A 24,595-nucleotide genomic window follows, 5' to 3' on the forward strand; every position below is an offset into this window, starting at 1 on the left:
ATTACAAAGAACTAGGAATTTTTTCCGTGATGACATTTTTTGTTAATTTACTTATTATTTTAATTTTCTGTTGTGCCTTTTGTTTTTGTTTCCTCATTTATTGGTGTGAAAAGTTGAATTGCATCAAATTTCGACATTATATTTTTTTTCCGAAAGTTAAAAAAATGTAAGGAGCTACAAATGTTCAAATGTTGCAGTCTTTGTCTGCTCCATCAGGTTTTTATTTTTTTTCCTTTAGTCCAAAACTGAAAAATTGCAAATATTTCTTTATTCAAAAGTGAGTCACTGATCTTCAACTGACCTAAAACATGATAAAACTATTTAAAACAACGGAAAAACTTTACTGGTCAATTAAATCAACGCAAATAAATAAAAACAATTTATAATGCCGCATGTTTCTAATGTGGAATATTTTTATTAGAAATTAAAAAATAAAGCCGCTGAAAGGTACTTAGAGAAAAAAAAAATTGTCAAGTGCCCTTTTCTTATGTAAGCTCTAAACTTCGTCTTAATTGCCTTCTTGTATATTATCGTGTTACTCAGTAACTTGTGATTTTTTAGTCTTATCTTTCCTGTGATCCGCTTTATATACAATACTGAATCAACTGTATGATACATTCAGATGAAAATTATCATTAAGGAACATTACAAGCTGAAAGGACGATGAAATATGCTCACTATTAATATATATTTTCTCAACTGAGAAACAGAAAAAAGAGAAATATTTTTCCTATTTTGTTAATTTGCAAAAATCTGAATCCGAAGTTCCTTTCTGTTAAAAATGTTATTGATTTGGTTTACCCATGCGCTTGAAAAGTATAATATATAACATATGCTTTGTTCTCAAAAACACATTCAAAGGAGATTATAACTTATCAAGATAAATAAGCATGGAATGAGAGTATGCTAGGGGCCTAGAACAAATTTTACAGTCATTCTGCACACGATTGCGAATAGAATTGAAAGAAGCATAACTTAAAGACATGGTTTGATACGTTTTCATTCTAGAAAACAAGCAGAACAAGATGTGTTTGTGGAACACTATGCGCCCGGCGGCAACAAAGTTTGGAAAAAACTATTTTAGTATACAGGTCACAGTCAAGGTCACAAGGTCATTGACCTTAGTGTCATTTGAAAGAACTTGATTAATGGAGTATGCATACCAAATATGAAGACTCTATCTCTAACGATTCGAAACTTATGGCGAAGGTGCAAAACGCTATTTTTAGCATATAGGTCACAGTCAAGGTCACAAAGTCATTGACCTTATTGTGATTTGAAAGAATTTAATTAGTGGAGTATGCATAGCAAATATAAAGTGTGTATCTCTCATGGTTCAAAAAGTATGGTGAAGGTTCAAAAATGCTATTTTTAGCATATAGGTCACAGTCAAGGTCACAAGGTCATTGACATATGTGTCATTTATAAGATCTTAATTGATGAAGTATGCATACCAAACATGAAGTCTCTATCTTTCAAGATTCAAAAGTTATGATGAAGGTTCAAGTTTGCAGACAAAGACGCTATTTTTAGCACGAAAGTCACAGTCAAGGTCACAAGGTCAATGAACAATGGTCACAATGGTATCATTTGAAAGAGTTTAATTAGTGGAGTATGCATACTAAATATAAAGTCTCTATCTTTCATGGTTCAAAAGTTATGACGAAGGTTAAAGTTTGCAGACAAACAGAAAAACAAACAGATAAGCAGATAAACAGACACACAGGACAAAAACAAAATACGCCTCGGATCTATCGATCCAGGCGCATAAAAATATAATTCTTCATGAAATTAGGTACACAATGCATTACTATTCCTTTTCCCTCCAACTCCATTTCCTTTTGTTTGCCTACCTGTACAAGTATACCATGAAGTGTAGAGTGTACCAGTAGATACAACTGTACCCATTAATTATTCAAATATGTAAACATGTATAAAATATAGTTACTCAATTATGTGTGCATTGTAAATTTGCACATTTTTCCTTATAATGCTCTGTTTTGGTATACATAATATTATGATAAACTATATTAAAAAAATCAATGTCATGCAATAAATTAATTTGTAAAAACCATTACTGTAAACCAACTTTTATTCGCGTGCGAGAAATTTTCGCGAAGTTCGCGAGAGCCTCGTCATCGCGAATATTTCTCGCCGCGAACCGGTTCTTAAAGTCTATGTGTCTATCAAAAAGAAATCTAAATAGGCTTTTCCGCGAAAATTAATCGTCGCGAACTGGTTTACCCCCGGCAAATCGCGAAATAAAGTCGTCGCGAATAAAAGTTGGTTTACAGTAAATTGTTTGGGAATACCTATTAATGTTCATGTTTAAGGTTGGATAGTATAAACCATATAGTTTTTATAGCAAAATTTGCAACCGAATCAGTAACGATAAGTACTACCTTTCTGTTCTCTGAACAGTAAAAATTACACTATTTCGCTTAGTGTAATGCGATGAAATATGTTATTTGAAGACTTGGGATTTCTTCAAATATTCAAGCTGTCAATGTTTGCAATCGTTCATAACATACTGGCATATGGTGTTGTATGAGTGCATTAATAGAACATATTGCATGTAGATGGAAGTTAATATAACAAGCATTCTGATAGTATTGCATTAACAATAGTGAATAGTAGTCCTCTACCAGCAATTGTAGTCTGTTACCCATTAAAAATTGAAATGCAATAATTCCGTCAAAAATCATTAAAGAGGCTCAAAATGCGAACTTGATCTGTTACTCAGGGAAAACCAACTCGCCAAAATTCAGCTCAATATCTCCAACCATTGAGAAAAACATTTAATTAAAACTCGATTGTATTATTGATTTTTGCAAGAAAATTGACAGAAAAGATGTTTTGACACATTTGTACAGTTATAATCACATTATAGAAGCTTCTTACGTATGATAACATACTAGTATAGCCTATAGTAATGTTTGATTTAAATTGATTTACTTAAAAAACATCAGCGCATTGATGAAGTCGTGTATAATGTAGAAACGTTTCCAGTTGCTTTCATTTCTTCAAAAATCGTTATCAGAGTCACTTTTCTAATATTGAATATCCTCATCATTATAGCGTGTAAAAACCTGGAACATATCAGAAAATGTATATAATTACTTTCATATCATTCAACCTGATTGGCAAAAATGTTTTTTGGTCTTAACTGTTGTGAGTTGTTGGAAAATCATTTATGAGTTGATATAATGCCTGAACATAAGTTTTCTGTTATCAGTGGAGTGCAGCTGCAGCTTTCTGCTGCTGAAGTTATTTTCATTACTTCTTCTTTCTATGACATGCAATATTTCACCCATATGTCTTTTATCAGCTCCCTGGATGCCTGTTGATCCAGCACTCATCACTCTGGCATTCCAAAAGGAAGAGGAAAAGGCCAAAATCACAATCAAGAAATTGGATGCAATTATTATGGATGCTGGGGTACTATTATTTTTTGTCCAATTAAAATCTCCCTCTTGGCTGCTACTTTGTTGTCCTGATAAAATAAGGTTGAATAGTATCCTTTTCGGTTCAAAATTTTTTCTGAAGAACAAGTAAATGTCATTTTAGCAAATGTACCATTCCAAAAGGGCAATTACTTCATGTATTAATAACTAAAAATTACCTAAATAATTAATCCAATTTTAAGAATGCAAACAATATAAACTGTCTTTATTCTCATTTCCTTCAGCTTTCTAGTCATTGAAAAAATCAATATTAATGTCACCACTATAATCAGCAACTTATTTTATAGCTCCAAGCCAACGTTGTTAGAGCGCACGGCAATCCCGGGGAACAGATAGTCAAAAAGTCGGAAGAACTTGGAATCACCATGATAATTATCGCCTCGCGTGGACTGGGAACGATCAGACGGACTATAATGGGGAGTGTCAGCGATTATGTGGTCCACCATTCGTCCATACCAGTTGTCGTATGTCGTAATTAAAACACGCATTTACCAGCTAAATCAGGGATGTTTTTTTCAATGTGTTCAAGACACATTTCTATGTGTTCAAAACACATACCAGTGCCATTTTTTTATGTCAACATTCTATGTTGCAATGCCTTTGGACTTGTAATGACTATTACTTATATGTCCCTAAAATTGCAAAGATACATCAATAAAGCATCAATTAGTATGAACGTATGGGTGAATTTTTTTTTTTTGGAAAAATTTTAACTGCCAGTTGTATTTGAGGAACACATTTATGCATTCTTGACTACTTTGTCACAGTAAAATCGTCATAAGTTACTACATAGAAATGTGAAATTTCATAAGCCACGTTTTTCAAACAGTTTTATCTTTCTTGTGTATTTGTTTCATTTGTTTTTGTACCTAATGGTTTCTTGTTGAAAGGAAGTTTATCTTAATTTTTTTGTTAATTTGTCTTATTTTTATTGATGAAAATGATTATAGCAGTCTTGAGAAATAAAAAGTTTTTTATTGCTTGTTTGTTTGTATCTTGTTTAATGTCCCTCTCGAAATTTTTCACTTATAGGAGACACGACCACTTGCCGGTGGAGAACTGAAAATTTTGTACAATACTCGACAATAACGGTCAGCATCTTTGACAAAATGTTTGCTTTCCCTGTCCTGACTAAGCTTTGAAGGTCAGTTGGATTTTTATCTTAAGATACATGTTGACGAAATGAGAAATTCGGGAATGAAAAGAAAAAAACGTTAATGAATCTACATAGAAGTTTTTAGTCGGGTCTTTTTTTAGCCAGGCGGTTGTATGAGGGCTTTTAACAAACGAAGATTTAAAGATGGCATAATGGGACAGTTACATTTGAGTTAAGGATTGTTTTGTAGCGCCCTATAGTTATAGGACACATAAAACATTTGCTTAAATAGGTCGAGATTTATAGTGATATATATATAGAGAGAATTCGAACAGTATTCAACATCGAAAGTCCATTAAACAATACAAAAATAGGTGCAGGGCAAACACGGACCTCCAAAAAAAAATCAGAGGTTGGATCTGGTGCCATGAAAGAGTGAGCATTCCATGTCGACTGGTCACACCCGCCGTGTGCTATTTGTCATGTTCGGGAAATAAAGAAAAGATCCGTCGACAATTCAGTGTATATATGATGGCCCAACTATAAGTATGGAAAACGTCAGTCAGCGTTTAACTAAATGATAAATTGTATTTGCTGACAAGGTCATTGTAACGACAATAGATGACCTTTAATGTCACTGCTGATATTCTTGTTTCAGCAACTTGTCTATAAATAATTTATTTCGTATTAGAAATTGTTCATATACATAGAGCATACTCATGCGAATCGAATCAACTGAGAGATACAAACGCCTTATGCAGTTAATGAAGGTATATTGCTGCATAAGTAAGGGAAGTTGACAATTGAAAAGTTAAAGTCATCATGTTTATCATAAAGCTTTGCAGTTAGATAAACCATTGTTGTCCTTTCAAAGTCAATCATCTTAATATGAAAGAGATGTTTGATTCAAGCTCTCCGGGACAGATATTTTCAATCAGAAACGCAAGCACCTTTTTAATTACAACTTCAGAGTGCAAGTGTGTACAATCTAAATGTTTTCAACCGAATAATATAGCAAAATTAATGACCAATGACAAGGTAAGTCATTTTTATTGAAAAAGCAGATTTATTTTTAGGAATGGTTGTATTTAGAATAGTCGTTTGTTCGTATGCTGTTGGATTTTGTTAAAAATTTGCGATTTAAAAGAAGAAGGTACAGTATGGGTGTTATTGTGCCCTAATTATTTAATGTTCTTAAAAAGTTATGAAATTGGCTTTAACAAAAGTTGAGTAGATGAATATGATAAATCATTAAAGAATATGGCATGAAGGAGGACCATTCTGGAAATATGACGTCACTTATTTGGTACATTTCTAAATCTAATGCAGAAAAGCCTATAAGAACGACTCATTTTTGTGCTAATTTTCCTTTAGAAAATAGTGTCTGCCATCGTCGCCCGCTTCAGTTTTTGGATATATTATGTAAACTGCTTTGAAAAATCATGTCTCAAAATCTTTATAGGCGACGGTGGCAGAGTATGTTTTGTGGAAGAAAATTGATGTCTTCTGCAACCCTTTAAAAGACGGGAAAATGCACAAGTTAATGACGTCACAAGTAGCATTTAGGAAGTCATATGAGTAAATATTTACATTCAGTTTAATTTTCCTTATGAAATCCATTAGAAATCTACGACGTTCAAATTTCTATATTTGCATATCCACTGCTCTCTTCCACTATGAACATGCAGCCATCAATTGTATTCATAGGACTATAGACGCAATTGCTTCTGCTATGAGTGCAATTGTTCTATCTCACTCGTGTAGAACAAGTTCTACTACACTTATACCTCCTGTTTAGAAGTATATATATGAAGTGTTTTGTAAAACCACTAAATATAAGTTTTTAATAATATTTTTTGGAAAAAAAGGAATTCAGAACAATTTAAAATTGCTGATTTGATATCTTTAAAAATTTAATTTTGGTCAATGTATTTAATTGTAATATGAAACTTTTTAAAAATTGAATAGAACTCCATATTTTTATTTTTTTATCATGCATACTTGTACAAAGAACGATAACTCTTCACACTTGGGTAATAATATTCAAAAAGAAAATTTCTTTAACTGGTAGATCTAGATCTATATCAAGAAAAAAAATAAGAAAACGTACCAAAAAAAATCACAGAAAAGCATACTGGAGCAATAATCATTATAAAAGCATTCTCATATTTATCATAGTGTTAAATTATTGATTTTTGTCAGAGGATTTCAATAACGTTGATCGATGACGTCACGACTGCATCAAAACAAAAATTAAGAGAATGCGATGACGGCGCTGCTTATATCCAGATAACTGTGTTTGAGAGGGAAATACTTTATAAATTGTGATTTATTAGAGAAAGGAGTACTGATCAGGTGTACTGGTTTTAAAGCTGTATGGTTTTCTTTACTGAAGACAGAAGAAGCTGCGTCCAAGGTTATGTAAGTAGGAATAATCGATTATTTTGAACATGGCAAATAGCTCTGCTGGCATATTTTCCATGATGCGCTAGCGCGCATCATGGAATATGAGGGCAATGCTACTTCATAACGCCATGTTATTAATAACTAAAAATTACATAACACACGCGAAACCATGACACCGCGCATTTGAATACACAGTAGGAACTATATGCATTTTCTTTACTCAAGGAACACAAAAATATAACATGTTTTATTTCAATTTTATGAAAAACTATAACCCTGAAAAATTAACTTTAAAAATTAATCAATAAGAATTAATTTGTCACCCTCGCAATGTTTGTTTGCGTTATTTAACTTTAACGTCATTTAACGTCATTTGAACTTATTACATTATTACCCACGGCAGTTTTGAAGGGCACTAAATCCACATTTAAGATTAACGAAATGAGCAATTGTGAAGAAGGAAAATTAGTGAATGTAAATATAAGCGTTGAATTCATATTTTTGGTTGTCTTGGAATAACACACCATGACAAAATTACCGCGCTAACGCGCGTTTTTCAATTTGTCGGCACGGCCAGGTGTGTTATAGGACCGAAGACATCCAAAAATATGAATTCAATGCTTAAAACGATTTGTGTATTTTTATTGCATGGAATTCCTATGATTCAGAAAGAACGAATTTTAATTTCTTATATCACTTTCATATTTTTGAAAAATACAAGGCTTAATTTGTATCGAAACTGTACCTTGATATTTCCCACAAGTTCCTTTTAATTTTTATAAGTATCCGTATCTGATTTAATCCTCTTCTCCAACATATTGTTGCACAGTACTGCTGAAGTTTCTCCTTCACTACTCGTACTGTTAAAATTTCAGTGATAAGTAAAGAAAGAGACTTGATAGAACATTAAATTGAACCCGCTATATATGTCTTTGTAAGAATTTTCATGAAGTTTTGGAATCCAATATAGATATGGTAATTCAAATTCATTTTTGGTTGGTAGGAATATTGAAAATATTCAAAACTGACCTTTGATTTTGAAGGATGTCCTCCCTAGAAAGCGAGCTATTGGTATAAGTTGGATTACCACAAGTAAAATTAAATCCCGGTTCCGGTGTAAAGACGAATAATCCCATCGAATAATGCAAACCGGGGGATACAGCGAAAAATGACCCCCGGTCATTCAAAAAAACCCTTTTGTCCGTAGAAAAATCACCACCCTACAAATTTGTAAGAAAAATGACGTAGAAAAATGACTCCCTGTGGATTAAAGCTGAAATTTTTAGGGGGCAAAAAAAAAAAATTAGATAAAGAAGCATATTGGCCAAAATGCTCACCTGAGCTTATGTGGAATAAATTGATTATATGTTGATCTCATAACATACGATTTTAGCTTTATTCTAAGATCAATGCAATGACTCAGAATCTAAAGGAGTAGAGATTTATCGAGCCTAAAGGATTAGGTAAACATTGTTTTTCTATGGTGGAAATCATCGTACTGACAGAAAAAAAAATCAGCAGTATCATATATTATTATATCCTCCGCTTGAAAAGGGGAGGGTATACAATGATCGGGATGTCCGTCCGTCCGTCTGTTACGCTTTGGGGTATTCATTTGTAATCCGCAACTCCTTATATATATAAGAAGATGTGTTTGTGAAACAGCTATGCCCCTGTATGCCAACATATATAGCGAAGATTAAACTTTTCGTAAATGCAATTTAAATATAATGGTACCCAAAGTATGCGGGTTAGTAAAGGCAGCACACAGATCACAATTCGGCGAATTTAGACTTTTTTTTATTAATATGTAACACTAATAAATCGGAAAAGTCATGGATAAATCTTTGCTATTATTATGCATTCTATAGACTTCATTGGGACTTAAACTACAGAAAGCACTTCACCACGACGTCACCACGTGACGTCTATAATGAGAAAAAATGCCTTAATGAAAAAGTGAAAAGTTCAACACTACCCCGGGACTAATTAATTTCAGTTTGTAATAATAGTTATGTAAAAACAGCTCTGTGCCATGAAAAGTGCTGCTAGAATCCTACTGTCTTATTACAGAAATAATTATCCAATACTTTCGGACGAAACCTTTCCAAAATATTTACACTTTGTTCATAAGATCGGAAAAATTGCATCTATTCCCGTAAACCATACGATTCTAGCAGCACTTTCCAAAATCAATAGACTAAGAACTTTAGATAGAAACAAAAATTAAATTTCAAAGTGTGCGGCGTAGTGTTAAACTTTGCATCTTTTTTGTTACGAACGAAAGAGGAAAGGCTGATCTGCAAGTAAACACCCTGCCTGTTTTTTTATGAAGAAATTGTAGAAATATATGAGCATACCTTATTAATAAGCTTTATTCCCACATGAATCGCACATATTATTTCCTATCTAGCTTGTAACACGAGCTTTGATTGGTTACAAAGTCGGGTGTAAAATCCGACTTGAGCCGGGAGTAAATAAAACGTGACGTCACAATGCATAAATTCTCTATGATAAAAACCAAATAACGTGACGTCACGATGCATTGCAGTACGTAGTTATCTAATCGATAGAATGAGACACACTCTGATGTTTACATCATTTTTATGGGTACAAAGGAAATAAATTCGTTATTCAGGTCCAATCAAGGGTGTACGGGGATTTACCCTGGGTTTTATTTTTCTATAAGGAGGCCGTAGGCCGAAGGGTGTTGAATAAAATAATCTACATTCTATTGAACCTTTTAACTAATAATACTTTTCTAAATGCTTTTAAACATCCGATTTCTTGTGTTTGTTTACATGAATTCTCGTTACGTTTCACTTTCACTCTGCTACTGCATGATCAACAGTTATGACTTTACGGGTTTGGTATTTAACCCTTGTGATAAATATAGAGAGCCTGAAACGACAAATTTCCATTTATATTTTGCCTCTGCATATTTTGATTCATTTTTACGACCTAGAATGAAATCTTTGATATCGATTTTAAGAAATTGTTATCTCTAAACTTCACGTCATGTAGCTTACTATGACGTCGTATCATATAGGCAAGTAGAATATTTGGTTGTAACCTTAAGGGGGCTCTATACACCTATAAAGTATAACTGATTTTTGTTGCATGCATTTGTTTCTAATGATAGGCCCCATATCCGATAAAATAAGGTTCCAAAGTACTTCAATTTATTTTTTTAGAAATATTTGAAATTATTTATTTTGTTAAAATCCCTCCTATCTATATTTTTAAAAGCCCAGTGCTTTAAATTTCTTTTCAAAGTTTAGTGCTATAAAATATTGAAAAAATAACCAACAAAGATAAAAATAAAATCAACATAATTTTTATTCAAAATTACAATAATAGACAAAAGAAAAACTAAAACAGCATTTTCTTGAGAATAGCTGGTTGGATCCTCTTCAATATCTGAAAAGATATATAATAACAAAAGGTAAAAACAATGAAAAAAAGAAATTGAAAAAAATTGAAAAACTGTCAAAGATTTATAAACATCACAAAAATTCAAGTGTGAGAGATCCGCTTTAAGAGTGGACTCAAATATCTTGGTACTTTTTTTTAATATAAACTTTAAATAAATTCTACTTGCACAAGTATTAAACAAATGTCACGTAAGGACATCGAAAGAAGTTCGTTTTGTACATGTATTGTTTTTCAATGAGTATAAGCGAAAATCATCGCGTTTCCAGTCAATGACAAAAATGTATTAAGTGAATTCATGGTATTGAGAAATAATTTACTTACCGTTTTTATCAAACTTGCATGTGTTATCCAGTGCTATACATAACAAAACAAGTTAAGATGGTAAATGGCCAAAAGCGGTAAAAGAAATTCCTATAACCAAATGTACACTTCGTCTAAAACCCGCACGTTTCCCATACTTGTAAACAGCTGACAATCAATGGTGATCAAATGTTTGGGTCATGCGAAATTTCACCGGGTATAACCATTCTTAAAAATTCGGGTGTTAAAAACCACTTTGGAAGATAATACATATGTCTTTTCTTATCAAATTTGCATTTTTGGGGGATATATTTTGCTGAAAAGCATATATGCTTATTGGAGAAATAAATTTCTGAGTGTATGCCATGGCGTTTTGATAAATTTGATGAATTAGCATATGGACAAGCCATGTTTTATATCATTTTTTCTCATCTAAAAATCTTATTCTAATAAGTTTGTAAATGTAGCATTTAATAATTAAATAAGTAGAAATTGAATAAATTGACAAACAATTCATTTTTAAGGAACTGATTCGTATTGGGCAATACACTGTATTAATTGATGTGATATAATGTCCATTCCATCCACAGTATCGCATGTTGTGTTAGACTCAGTGATTTATCGGTGTTAAGTGAATTTGAATCTGATCATTTGGGATCAAAATGGCGTTTTTACGGAAGTACGCCATGTTGTGACGTTGTAGAGAGCCCCCTTAACATACCTGCGTAGGGTCTTCTCACAAGAAATAAAATTGCAAAATAGGAAAGCCCTAGCACCACTTGTTCAAAATTAATGGCTAAGGATAAGTGTTTGAAAGGTAGGTCAAACTCAAAGGTCAAAGGGTCAAAGTTGATGGTTTCTTAAGAAAGGTTTAATGTAACAAGGATTACATTTGTGAAGTATGAGAGTACTAGTATCTACCGTTTAAAAGTTACTAGCCAACGTAAATTAAAAATTTATTTGGCATTTTTGTGTAAAATGGGACAAACTCCGAGGTAAAGGTCAAAAGGTCAAATTTGGTGGTACCCAAAGTAAGGTCGTGTCACAAGGAATGTACACATATTGAATATGAAAGGCATAGCTACAATAAATGACAAGTTATAATAGTCAAGGTAAAAGTTTTTGCAGAGAAACAAACCGCCAGATAGACATTACAGACGGACATGATAAAACTATATATCCCCGAATCTTCGATTACAGGGATATAAAAAGAAATGGTCTTCAATTAACTTTTCATATTATGATACAGTATAAAGAAGACGTTACAAAAATGACAATGTTTGATCTGATTGTTATATTCTCTGAAAAATATACTCAGAACTGGGCAAAAGGTGGAGTAAAAGAAGAATTAAGAAATGTAATGAATACTGTGTGCTAAGTCAAAAGGTGATGTCTACATGTATAGTTTTTGCATTAGAATGTGTATTTTAAACTAACCCATACCTTTACAGAGCATATTTCTAGGTGTTATACCCACCCCATCCCCTTACTTATTTAAGAGGAAGTCGATTATCAACAAAAGCAACAAAAAAAAAAAACAAACTATCCTACCTTTATTTTTCTATAAGGAATGACTAAAGATAAGCTTAAAATAATCTACTTTTCTACTAATTTTCAACTGTTACTTTGCCACAATACTTTCAAGTATACCCCCACCAACATTTAAAGTATGCTTTAATGATGGCGAAGTAAATTATGATATGATAGAGCTTGTGTGAAGGAAAAAAATTGAAAATATTTAATGCTTTTCATTTATTTATTTATTTATTTTGATTTAACGCAATTTTTTTGGAGAGGGGTTAAATATTTCCTCCTCTTTCATTGTCAAATAGGATTTGCAACTTATACAAGCTAAAAGTATTAATGAAGGAAAAATTAATTTTTCTATTAAAGAGTATTGGAACCTGATTGTTGTTTGATTTCTAAAAACAAGTGGAATACCATTCTTTAAGCAAAAACTATAAGGAGGAATATTAAAAAGAAATTTTATTTGCTTGACAATTAAAGAATCTCTTTTCACTTTAAAGGGGTCATTTTTCAACGGGGGTCAATTTTTTATAGGACTAACATATAAAATAATGACCCCTAGGACACTTTTTCTACAAAAAATGATTTTTTTTCTACGGGTAGGGGGTCATTTTTTGTCGTTGAAAAATCTCATTATTCGATGGGGGTCATTATTCGTCTTTACACCGGTGTAACGAGTATGTTTTGACCGGGGGGAAGAAAATTGACCCCCTGATCAATTCGTGAAAAATGACCCACTTTTCTGTAGAAATTATGGCCTTGGGGTCGTTTTTCTCCGTGTGCATTGTAGAATAATGACCCCGTAGAAAAATGACCGCTTGTCATTTTTTGAAGCAAAAACATTCGTTTTGGTAGGAATATTCTTGTTAGGCGAATGTATACGGTTAATATCAAGCTGCCTTATGCTTTTAAGGGTTATTTCTGAAAGCTTTTAAGCTTAGATAACGAAATCAAAGCTATACAATACCTAACATTAAAAATACAAACTGTTTTATCCCCATTAAAGGAAAACAATGTTAAAATGTTCTAACTAAAGGCTATTAGAGCAACGATACTCGCATTCATAGAAAAATTTTTACATTTTATACAGTAAGTTTTCACAGTTGTCATTTTAATCTTAAAAAATGTTATTTTCTAGATGGTGTCAGAAAAAAAGTTTCCATAATTAAATAAGTACAAATCTCTTTAATTTTACCCTGGATAAATAATTTGCAAAAATCAAAATAAAGTTTTATTTTTCAAAAGTTAAACGTTTTTGATCCCTACTTTTAAAACTGGCGCGAAAAGGGGCGCTAGCTTGGAAAATTAGATCTTGTAAAAATAATATGAATGAAGTTTCAGTTAAAAAATAGGGATGATTTAATTTGTAAAAATTAGTACAAAATTAAATTGCCTCTGACCAATGATACAAGGGAAACAAAATGTGGATAGCTGTAAAATGTCTTTTGTCGTTTGCTAGTGTCAACGAAACCTTAAAAAATGGGGTTGTAGCATAAAACATGATTAACTAAAGTTATGTTCGTCTTTCCAAAATAAGCACATGTAGTATCGTTTTCCCCGTTCTATCATGTAGTTAATAAAACAGATATAGCGATTTTAGGAGTTTTTTACCAATAGAAAAAAAAAAACAAATGTTGGATGATAAAAAATTTGTTACTCTAATGTTATACTTATGCCCCCTTAAACGAAGCTTCGGGGTATATAGTTTTTTACCTATCCGTCTGTCCGTTTGTATATTTGTCCGCATAAAAAAATGTCCATATCTTTAGACTGGGTGGGACTATGGCTTTCATATTTCACAGGTGTATTTTTATGAAAAGACCTTTTTTGTGTATAACCAACTTTGACATTATGACATTGACGTTGAAGTTTGAGACACTTTTACCCCCAAATTCCACGCTTTTACTTTAGCATTAATTTTTGGACGGTATGTGCTAGGACTTTATATCGAAGTAATAGCATGATAGACAATTAGAGTTCATTAATTTGCAAAGGTTATGTCTATAAAATCTCAGAAGAAAGAGGATGTAACAGCAACCATTGGTCAGATGTCTATGGGCTAAAAAGTGTTGAAAAGGGAAGCATTTTTTTTTATTTATAACACACTCTGATTACACACAGAAGTACTCTGAAGTTGACATAAAAAAGTGCTTGAGTTTTTGATTGAAAAAAAATCTATGTAGTTTTTGGAGACCAGGTTTTCAAACAATCTATTGGAATTTCTCGTTGTGTTGATTTGATACACAAGAGCATGATCTACGTATAAACATTTTCTTGAACGAGGTAAAACATTGACAAGCAAGTTGATGAAACAAGAATATTCGTCATCATTTCGTAAATTCTATGATCAATACAATGACTTTGTCAGCAAATACAGTTTATCATTAAGTTAAATGCTGACTGACGTTTTTCGTGCTGATTGTTTGTCCATTATTTTTACATTGAATTGACAACTTATTTTTCCTTTATTTCCTGATTATGACAAGGATCACACGGCGGGTGTAACCGGTCAGCAGGGGATGCTCACTTCGCCATGGCACCTGATCCCACCTCTGATGTTTTGGAGGTCCTTGTTTTTTGCTTTGCTCCTATTTTGTTTTGTTTTATGGACTTTAATATTGAATACTGTTCGTAATCTCCATATCCTTCTTCCATACATATGTAAATGTAAGTTTAAATGTAAGAGCTAAGGGACTTGAATTTACATAGTTAAATAAGGTTGCTTTTCTTGCTTCTATGCCATGTTTTTGGATTTGTAAAAAATTCAAAGTTTATAGTTATCAGAAACAAATCATGCCATTTTCGGAACAAAACCTTTGAAGGATTAAAAATCACCCAAAAATTATAATAATAAATTAATGCTCCTCAATGAATAACTATTCATTGGGACTCTGCAAGCCAAAAATAAATCCATACCAGACACATTGATGGTGATGCCGCTATTAAGATATGCATAAAAAAATTTCCCTACTTGCATATGAAAGTATGAAAAAATATCAGGAGACACATACATAAGGTTTTATTGTATAAAAGAGTAGGGGTCAAAATTCTACGGGGGTCATTTTTCAACGTGTGTGGAGTCGTAGAATTAAGCGAAAAATGACCCTACTTGGTATATTGTCCCGGGGTCATTTCACAAAAAAATTAATATTCTACGGGGGTCATTTTTCGTCGTTACACCGGATCCTCCAAAACACAATTTAAGTAATGCTCCTTACAAGCAAAGTCATTGTTGTTACCAGCTTTATCAGCAGGTACCAGTACATACGGACCGTGTTACTATCTAATTCTTTTTTTTTTTACTTCCATAAAAATATATTTGAACAAACAATTATGTTATTGTGATTTTTTTTCTCCATTTTTATAGAAATATTAATAACATATTTATTCTCACTAAAAACAAAATGTTAAATACAGAATGCATTCTCAATAATTTACTTTTAATTTAAAAGGTGAAGGTAACAAACAGCGACTGCATGGTCCCATAAAAAGTATAAGAAAACAAATTTGTACATATGTCATAATTAAATGCGGACCCCGTAATTTCCAGGGTCGGAATCCTTTTGAAACGAATCGCTAGTTTTCATAACGATGCTTTTTGTTATGACAATTCAAATAGAACTCTTAAAAATATCCATTAAAACCACTTTTACGAACAAACATACAAAATTACCGCGAATTTGACATTTAAAAGCATATTTTCTTATGCAGTGGGTCGGTAACTAAATAAACAAAATTCTCATTGTTCACCATTACTGTTGATAAATTTACTTATATTGTCAATGGTCACTGTCAGCATACATTGTCAGTCGATCAAATTAAGGCAATGCTATTCAAATCTGTCATTTTTGTTGAGACGGTGAATGAATAGGCTATTAATATTGTTTTAGACTTTGATATCTTTGAATTGCAATTGGTTTTTATTGTTTAATTTAAAGAAATTTCCAAGCTTCTTATAAATTTTGATTATCTTAACGTATAAAAAAATATTTGACATAATATAGATTAAGGATAATTATTGAATTTAAGGTAATCATTTGATTATAGTAAATACGGTGCTCCATATAATTTGCATGTCAGCCCAAACATTTAAACATTTATGGTTTATAGGACAAATCACAAGGAAGGTCAGTCTAAGAGAGTGCAATGGTCGACAACAGCAATCGTAAAGTGTTGATCGCTATGGACGGAAGTGAATATTCCGAGGAAGCTCTGAAATGTTTGTATTCTAATGATGTCCATATAATCTGACTATATAAGCTTATATTGATCGTGAGTTACACGTGGTAGAGTTCATGAAGTCTAATATGGTTCAACAAATACAATATAATTAGTTTTACTTCTTTTTATATACGTAACACTTTGCACCGTTACCAGGTATCGCCGAAGAATCGTAGCATCATAACCTTTCTTATCTGTCTTATTCAGCTTAAGTACAAAAATACTGTAGCTTATAAGTTTAATTAATACTGCGCAGTTTAACACCAATGTTTAAAGCTAAACATACGTTACATGAGTCCTAGTTACAAGTATTATTATTATTAACAATGCATGTCATTTTATGAATTTTCAATCTATTATATGTATAAATTTTCTTGAGATTTAATAATTGGGTCATTAGAATAAAGGACAATTACATATATAGCCACGTCGAAAAAAGGTAAGGTAATGTCGTGCATGTTTGTTTGTATTCGAGAGTGACACCAAATGCCGGTGGAGTGGTGCAAATTTAGACCTGTACTCGGCACATAGTGCCTTAATTTGAGTAGTGAGGGATCTTTATCTTGCCATCAATTCACCTTCTGCGACACTCAACCTCAGTTTATACATTCTCATCCGAAGGATCGGTCTTCTTGTCCTGTGGTGTGTTGGATTCGAATCTGCGACGTAAGGACAGACCCCTTACCCCGCAACTCTTTAACAAACGCTCTAACCACTGAGGTGTTTAGTTAAAATTTGGTATATGTATACATTCATGAAAAACGTGATTATTGTATATAATTGCGAATCCTATCAGAAACGTAGATACCTCATAAAATTTCATCAGAAGACTTCGTTGCAGTGAATTCCAGTCAGGAACGATGGACTGCTTATGAAAAGCATTCATGATAATTATGTGTATACATATATTATGCATTTGCAAGAAATTTTATATCAAAATAACTTTATGTATGCAATCGAAAAATATATCAATGAAACATATGGATATAACAAACAGTAATCAAGATCAAAAGTCCATAAAACAATACAAAATAGGAGCAGAGCAAACATGGAACTCTAAAAAAAATCAGAGGTGGGATCAGGTGCCTTGGAGGAGTGAGCATCCCCTGCCTGCCGGTCCCACCCGCCGTGTGCTCCTTGTCATGAGGGGTAAATAAGGGAAAATCCGTCGTCAATTCAGTGTATAAACAATGGACTAACAATAAGTATGAAAAACGTCCTTTGACTCAATAATAAATTGTATTTGCTGACAAGGTCATTGTATTGACCATAGAACTATGTCTTTGTATGATGACTTTAAAATGAGACTGCTGATATTCTTGTTTCATCAACTTGTTTGTCAATAATTTACCTCTTTTTAAAAATTGTTCATTCGTAGAGATGCTCTTGTGTATCGAATTAACTGAGATATATAAACTCCATACGCAGGTGACGAAGGTATATTTCTGCATAAGTAAGGAAAGTTGACGATAGAAAAATTAAAGTCATCAGGTTTATCATAGAGTTTGATTGTTAGAATACCATTAACGTCTTTTTCAAGTAAAATATCCAAATATGAGAGAGAGAGGTGTCAGATACTGTGGTATCTTTTATTTAAAATTCAAAAGGATATATCGTATCGTTATAAGAATGGAAACTACCATTGCTAATTGACAGTACGTCGTCAATATATCTAAATGTCGAGTTGAAGGCCACAGCAAGTGTTTTCTTCTTTTCACGTTTAAGATTTTGGACAAATGCTGCTACATATGAATACAAAAATAGGTCTGCTAATAACGGGGCGCAATTGGTACCCATGGGAATTCCAATAGATTCTTGGAAGACCTGGCCTGGGGGCCATAAAACTTAGACGAGCTCACTTTTGATCTCAGTCTCAGTTTTTGCTAAGGAATATATAGTGGAAAAGTGAGACTGAGATCAAAAGTGAGCTGGTCTAAGTTTTATGGCCCCAATCAGAAAACAAATATCTTTTTGATGTTAACTACAGGGGACTTAAAACAAAATAATTTTGCAAATGACCAATGACAAAGCAAGTAAATTTACGCATACCATTTTTATTGAAAGAGCAGCTATTAATGATATCAAAAAGACCTGTAGCCCTTTTCACAAAAAATCTTAAGTTTTTGCTTAAGATTTTAACTTACAAATCTCTTACGACAAATCTTAAATGCTTTTCACAAATGCATTCGTAGCAGATTGAACTTAAGATTTTACTTACGACAGACTTCATCCTTAGCAACGGTATCAATTTGCTTTATAATCCTTAAATTAGAAGATGAAAATAAAGATATAGCTCGGTTTTCATCATTTATCGGCAGAACAAACGTTATTGACAAGAAATAACAAGTGCAATCGATTCTAAAACAAGAAGTTTGAAATTTGACGTCACAATCACAAGTATGACGTAAAAGTAGGTCTTACGATTATCTTAAGTGAAACTTACATCGTAAATTTTTTGTAGTGTATTTCATTTCATTTTTCCATTATGAGTGTGAAAATAATGAAAAATATTATTGGGAGTTACTTTTAATAGTTCTATTTAACATGTAATTTGATTTTTTTGGTTTTATTTTAACAATAAAATCGGTTTGAAAATAATTAAGAGAGGGTTGGAGCTCTCGTAAAGTTACGATAGATTTTGCACTTAGGACTTTCTTAAGAATTTTTGTGAAAAAGACTTTTACCGTAAGTTTTCACTTAGGATAAAAATATGTTGTAAGATTTTTTGTGAAAAGGGCTAATGTAATTTTATTTGATATATCGGTCGAAAAGTTGATCGAAAATTTCCAAATGGTATCTTCCAAATAGATACATTTACTACTGTTGGAAATGTGCTTTTTGTTACCTCAATCCGACTTCCACTCAAGTAAATATAACATTCAGTCACATGGAATTAGGGATTGGGTAGAAGTAGAAGGTTGCAGGCCTTCCTTTTTTCTCTCTCCAAACCTTACATTTTACAATTTACTAGTACGCTTCTGTTAATTGCAACTTTTGATATAGCATAGTGAATCCCTCCTACCCGAGTTGAGAACATCCCCGACCACGCGGTTATTACGCTCAACCCCCTTCACGATTGATGGTATGTGGCTGACAATATTTTTCTATTTCTCACAAAAATTCTGAAATTTATACAACTAGTCTAGTTGTTAAGTTTAGCCCTACTCCCTTCGCTCTGTTGGGTTAGGATCGATTGCTTTTTTAATTAATACAATAATAAGGCACCATCAAAGTACGATATTAACCTTTTCCTTCGAGTTCGGTGAGTATTGTACTCTTTGGGACGCTAAATTATTTGATCGACCTCAAAACAGCGAAAATGTATATTGTTAAAATGAAATATATGGAGATTAACGAACAGTATTCCAGATCAAAAGTCCATAAGACATTACAAAAGGCAAACACGGACCTCCAAAACATTAGAGATAGGATCAGGTGCCTTTAAGGAGTGTTCATCCCCTGCCGACCGGTCACACCCGCCTTGTGCTCCTTGTCATGATCGGGAAATAACGGAAAAATCCGTCCTTAATTCAGTGTATAAATAATGGACTAACAAGCCTATCATATCCCGGTCCCTATTCTTCACTGACGGCTTTATTTTGATCAGTTCATCTCTATCAGGAATAAAGGACCATGCTTTAGCCTTCTTCACTTCTTTTTTTCACTTCAAACCATTTCGATACTTTCCCTTTCTCTATCACAAATCAGCTAAAATCTTATCAAAGACTTTTATATATTGTTTATGCCTTATCAATTTTCCTAAAACTTTATTTGTCTACATAATTTTCATAAGCATTCTCTATGAATGGGATCAAAGGTTTTATCGAACTCAAAGAAATTAATGTATAGTGTATTGTGTCATTCGTATATTTGCCTTACAATGTTGTACAATATGAAGATTTTCATTTGAAAGTCAGCTTCTTCATTCTCCGATACTATCAATTAACATCCCTCACAGAATTATGCTCACTATAGACTTTATAGTGAAATTTCGGTATCTCAATTTTCTTATTAATTTTTCAGATTAGATTTCCCTTTATTAGGCAATTTTATGATAAACCCCTTCCTCAATATTTCAGATATTTTTATTTCCTCCCATATCTTGTTAAAAAAGGATTATCACATTTTCCTTATGTAAAATAAAACTCGACTTAGTCCATTGATATAGAGCCTGTTCCTGCTAGTGCCTTTTCATTTTTAGTTTTTTGAAAGCATTTGTTTTTCAATTTCTGCATATGATGGTCCAGTGTTGTTTTCTTTGCTATATGTTTTTCTGTAATTTCGTATTTTTTTTTTCGACATAGGTCTTATTGGTACAGACAAATTCTAAATGAGGCAAGGCATTGAAAAGCAAGTTGATGAAATAAGGATATCAATATTGTCTCCTTTAAAATTTTCAAATTCTATGGCTGACTTCAGCAAATATAATCCATCACTCGTTTTTCATACAATTTGTAAGGCCAACATATTTTACATGCTGAATTGTCTATGAATTTTTCCATTTGCCCAATCATAACAAGTAGGACTTAAAGGGCTTGACAGGTCAACAGGGGATGCTTACTCCTTTATGGTATATGTGGCATTTTAGAGGGTCGTGTTTGATCTGCTCCTGATTTGCTTTACTGGAGTTTTAAGCCTGATAATTATTTGTTATCTTCAGTTGACATCAGTTGGTTCAGCTTGGTGATTTTCAACCTGGACTGAATATTATTTTAAAAAATAAATATAATTATGCAAATTTAACATCATCGTTCGTGACTTTAAAGAGCAAGAAGCATAAAATATTTGTGAACGAAATATTTCAATAATATATAGTTGGACATGTTGCGATTATACATGTATATTAGATATGCTCGCATTTGGACCCAACAGGTATTAAAACAGATGTATATTTGTTTTAAAGATTTCTTTCACAAACAAGTAAATAGATAATTTGCTGTTTTGTAAAAGAAAAGTAACTCATGTGATTGATATAAACTCTCTCTTTTAGGGTTTGCAAGTAAAGTGTACAAAAATGAAGATGATGTTATTGTGCTCCACGTGACAGATCATAAAGAATCTCTATCCTATTCATGTAAGTAGAAAATACACATGTTATGCTCAGCTTAAACTACTCTGATAATATTCAGCATATCTCACACATAGTCTCCAAACGGATACCAAAGTATTAGAATGAAGGGGAAGTACATGTATGTATTAATATTAACTGGTGAGCATGAACAAAGAAGCAGTTCTTCTACTGGCAGATACGTTACGCGGACCTCGTTTGAGCATTTCGTAGATATCATGAATGTAACCTAACATTGCGTCGTTTTTTGGCTTACTTGTTTCATACCCATTGTTAGACCTTTGTTTTTTTATGCAGAACTTGACTAAAAGATCTTCTTTTTATATATATATTGTATATTTTTTCATTTGCGTTGCTTTACTTTTCATTGTATATCTTTACATATATGGTATAAATATTTCTTTGTACTTTTGATTGTTTTGTTTCCATATGTATTGTATAATTTTCAGTTTGCATCGTAAAATGTATTCATTTTTATTCTTTAATTTTTCCCTTTCTATTGTATGTTTCAGTGTCTGTTGTATAAGTTCTGTTGTACAATTTTCAAAATGAAAAATACAATACAAAAGGTAAAATATTTACTTTATGTTACAGGGGTATGGGAATGATCGACAAAACTCCTGTCAGTGTTCTTTGAATATTAATTCACAGTGGAGTGACATAATATTTAAGATAAAAACATATTAATCTCACAATTCTATTGGAATAGGCTTTCCCATTTCCCATCTGCTCATTATATTGTCTATTTTACAAAGTCTATGAATGATGATCAGCTATTTAATACAATGATAATTAAAAATATAATCTCCTAATAAAAATATACCAACAATTGCTCACTTTGAACAATATAATCAAAAATATCTTTGATCATCATAAAAACACATAATCTGATTAACATCAAATTACTTCTAGCAAATATTTCATATTGATATTGTAATCAATGATAAATTTACATCCTAAAATAACTTTCTCTCAAAATCATTCATTAACTTTAGTAAATGCAAATGAAAAAGGCTTTTGCATACTATAGGATAAGCATTTAAATAAGAAAATATTAGTAACTTACAAGAGAAGGAAATCTTCAGTCTCAAGTTATTGTCTAAATATATGTCTGATCTGATCAACCATGGAACAAAGAATGGTCATAATAAAGCGGGAAAACTTTAGACCAGTCAAGAAAACCAATCGAATCCGAACTTTCAAATCAATAATCAATAAAAAACAAAATCACAATGACCACTTCCAAAATACCTGATCAATGGCCTTGGGTATATACAAATATGCACAGGTAATACAGATAAGGGAGAACTAAGGAGTGGATCTTGGTTTTTAATGACAACTGAAATAAAAAATAAGATAAATATTCTGGCAAGTTCTATAACTGTATTTTACACAAATCCAACACTATTACATTCAAGTTAAAAATGAACCTTTACTATAAGCAAAAATTTAATTACTGTTTCTACAAGGGATTAATATATTTCCTTTATTTATCAAAAGGATTGAAAATGCTGCTATTATTAAACATCGATAGTTGTTTTAACTCATTCAAATTAACATCTGTGAGAAGTTGATAAAGCACAAAAAATTCAACCATTTCTCAATTTCAGCCTGGGTGAATAATTTGTGGTGATAAAGCAGATTCTTTATAGAAGCGGGTTTTTTTAATTCTAGAACACATTAACCATATTCAGATTCACTTATTTTTCTTCCCACTAGCTAGTTATTAAATATTAAAAAATAATGTTACGAAATACAGCTTCCAATTTTTGATTTTAGTAAAATGAGGCATCATCATTATGCATATAAAATTATTATTGACAGCTCCCTGGTTACCTATGGACCCCATGATATTCCAAATGAAAGTAAAGGAGGAGGAAGACAAGGCCAAAGAAACAATCAAGAAAGTGGATGCCTTAATCAAGGATGTCGGGGTATGATTGTTTCTATACTTTATAGATAACTGAAGTTTTTTTTGGGGGGTGGGGTGGGGTGGGGTGGGGGTGGATATATTGTTCGTTATCTTTATCTTTCATCATTTTTTAGCAACAGTATATTTGTAAAAATAATCTTCTTAGTAGTATGTAAGAAAACTAAAATAAAAATTACTTTTATCTATATTTTGAGTTCTCTAAGATCAGAATTTAATAAATACTGCAACAATATTCAATAATATGGTATTTTTAGATTAAAGCACACGTCATTCGAGCCCATGGCAATCCCGGAGAACAGATCACTAAAAAGGCTGAAGAACTGGGTGTCAGCATGGTCATCATTGGATCTCGTGGACTGGGAACGATCAGGCGGACTATAATGGGGAGTGTCAGCGATTTTGTGTTACACCATTCGCACATACCTGTCGTGATATTTCGCCATTAATGAAATATAGATATATCATATTAATCACGAACAACCCGTACCATTACTGTCAAAATCTTATAATGAACAGCTGCCTTTTAGTGTTTTTAATGTTGCTTATGATCATCACTATGAAAAATCAAGCTCTCTACTTGAGTAGAAGAATTGATTTTAAGATTTCATAGATCTTGTTGTTCTGTAAGAAATTGGTTCTAAATGCTTTTGAAAGACATATGTTTCATGTACATGAGTTCAAATAATACATTTATTTAATAATTCAACACTTACCAGAGATTCTGTATAGTATTGTATTTTGACAGTCCGTTATGAAGTATCATATAACAAAGAAAGATACTTTGCGGGTTCCAGTTAATGTTCAACCAAGCCTCTTCCTTTACTCCTCACTAAGATATTTCCAGTAATGAAGGAGAAACTTCAAGAGTACTGCGCAACAATATATTCAAGAAGTGATGTGAATCAGATGTGGATACTTAAAAATTTCAAAGAACTATTGAAATCACAAGATTTTACCAAAATCAACAGCTTAAAAACTTATGACTTTTTAACTTAATAAACAACCCATTCCCCACGATAAATTAAAGTCCAGGCTTTTTGATATCATTGACAGCTGCTTTTTCATTTAAATAAAAGTGGAACTTATGGATTTACTTACCTGGTATTTGGTCATTTGCAAAATTATTTTATTAAAACACATTCTGA

At 32.2% G+C, this 24,595-nt stretch overlaps 1 protein-coding gene and 1 long non-coding RNA gene across 2 annotated transcripts; both read left to right on the forward strand.

The window, feature by feature from the left end:
* The first annotated feature begins 3,000 nt into the window (after positions 1–3,000).
* Positions 3,001–4,444, forward strand: LOC134241722 (uncharacterized). The gene is made up of 2 exons (XR_009986716.1): positions 3,001–3,438; positions 3,752–4,444. It is a non-coding gene; the product is annotated as an uncharacterized LOC134241722 (long non-coding RNA).
* Positions 4,445–16,310: 11,866 nt separating this feature from the next.
* LOC134241744 (universal stress protein YxiE-like) lies at positions 16,311–24,537 on the forward strand. The gene is made up of 4 exons (XM_062723767.1): positions 16,311–16,447; positions 21,440–21,523; positions 23,342–23,451; positions 23,705–24,537. Exons 1-4 carry the CDS (start codon positions 16,375–16,377, stop codon positions 23,894–23,896), a joined length of 459 nt encoding a protein of 152 aa, XP_062579751.1. The 5' UTR covers positions 16,311–16,374; the 3' UTR covers positions 23,897–24,537.
* The last annotated feature ends 58 nt before the right edge of the window (positions 24,538–24,595 follow it).

This window comes from Saccostrea cucullata, unplaced genomic scaffold (assembly GCF_032062105.1).
Source record: "Saccostrea cucullata isolate Sc308-1 unplaced genomic scaffold, CSIRO_AGI_Scuc_v1 ctg9, whole genome shotgun sequence".
In the NCBI taxonomy this organism is placed as follows: Eukaryota; Metazoa; Mollusca; class Bivalvia; order Ostreida; family Ostreidae; genus Saccostrea; species Saccostrea cuccullata.

Bases quoted from the DNA above. Each gene is read 5' to 3' on its own strand.
- LOC134241744 (XM_062723767.1), top strand. From the start codon at position 16,375: ATGGTCGACAACAGCAATCGTAAAGTGTTGATCGCTATGGACGGAAGT. The intron at 16,448-21,439 runs GTTTGTATTCTA...TCTCTCTTTTAG, and splicing joins TTCCGAGGAAGCTCTGAAAT to GGTTTGCAAGTAAAGTGTAC. The intron at 21,524-23,341 runs GTAAGTAGAAAA...TATTATTGACAG, and splicing joins AGAATCTCTATCCTATTCAT to CTCCCTGGTTACCTATGGAC.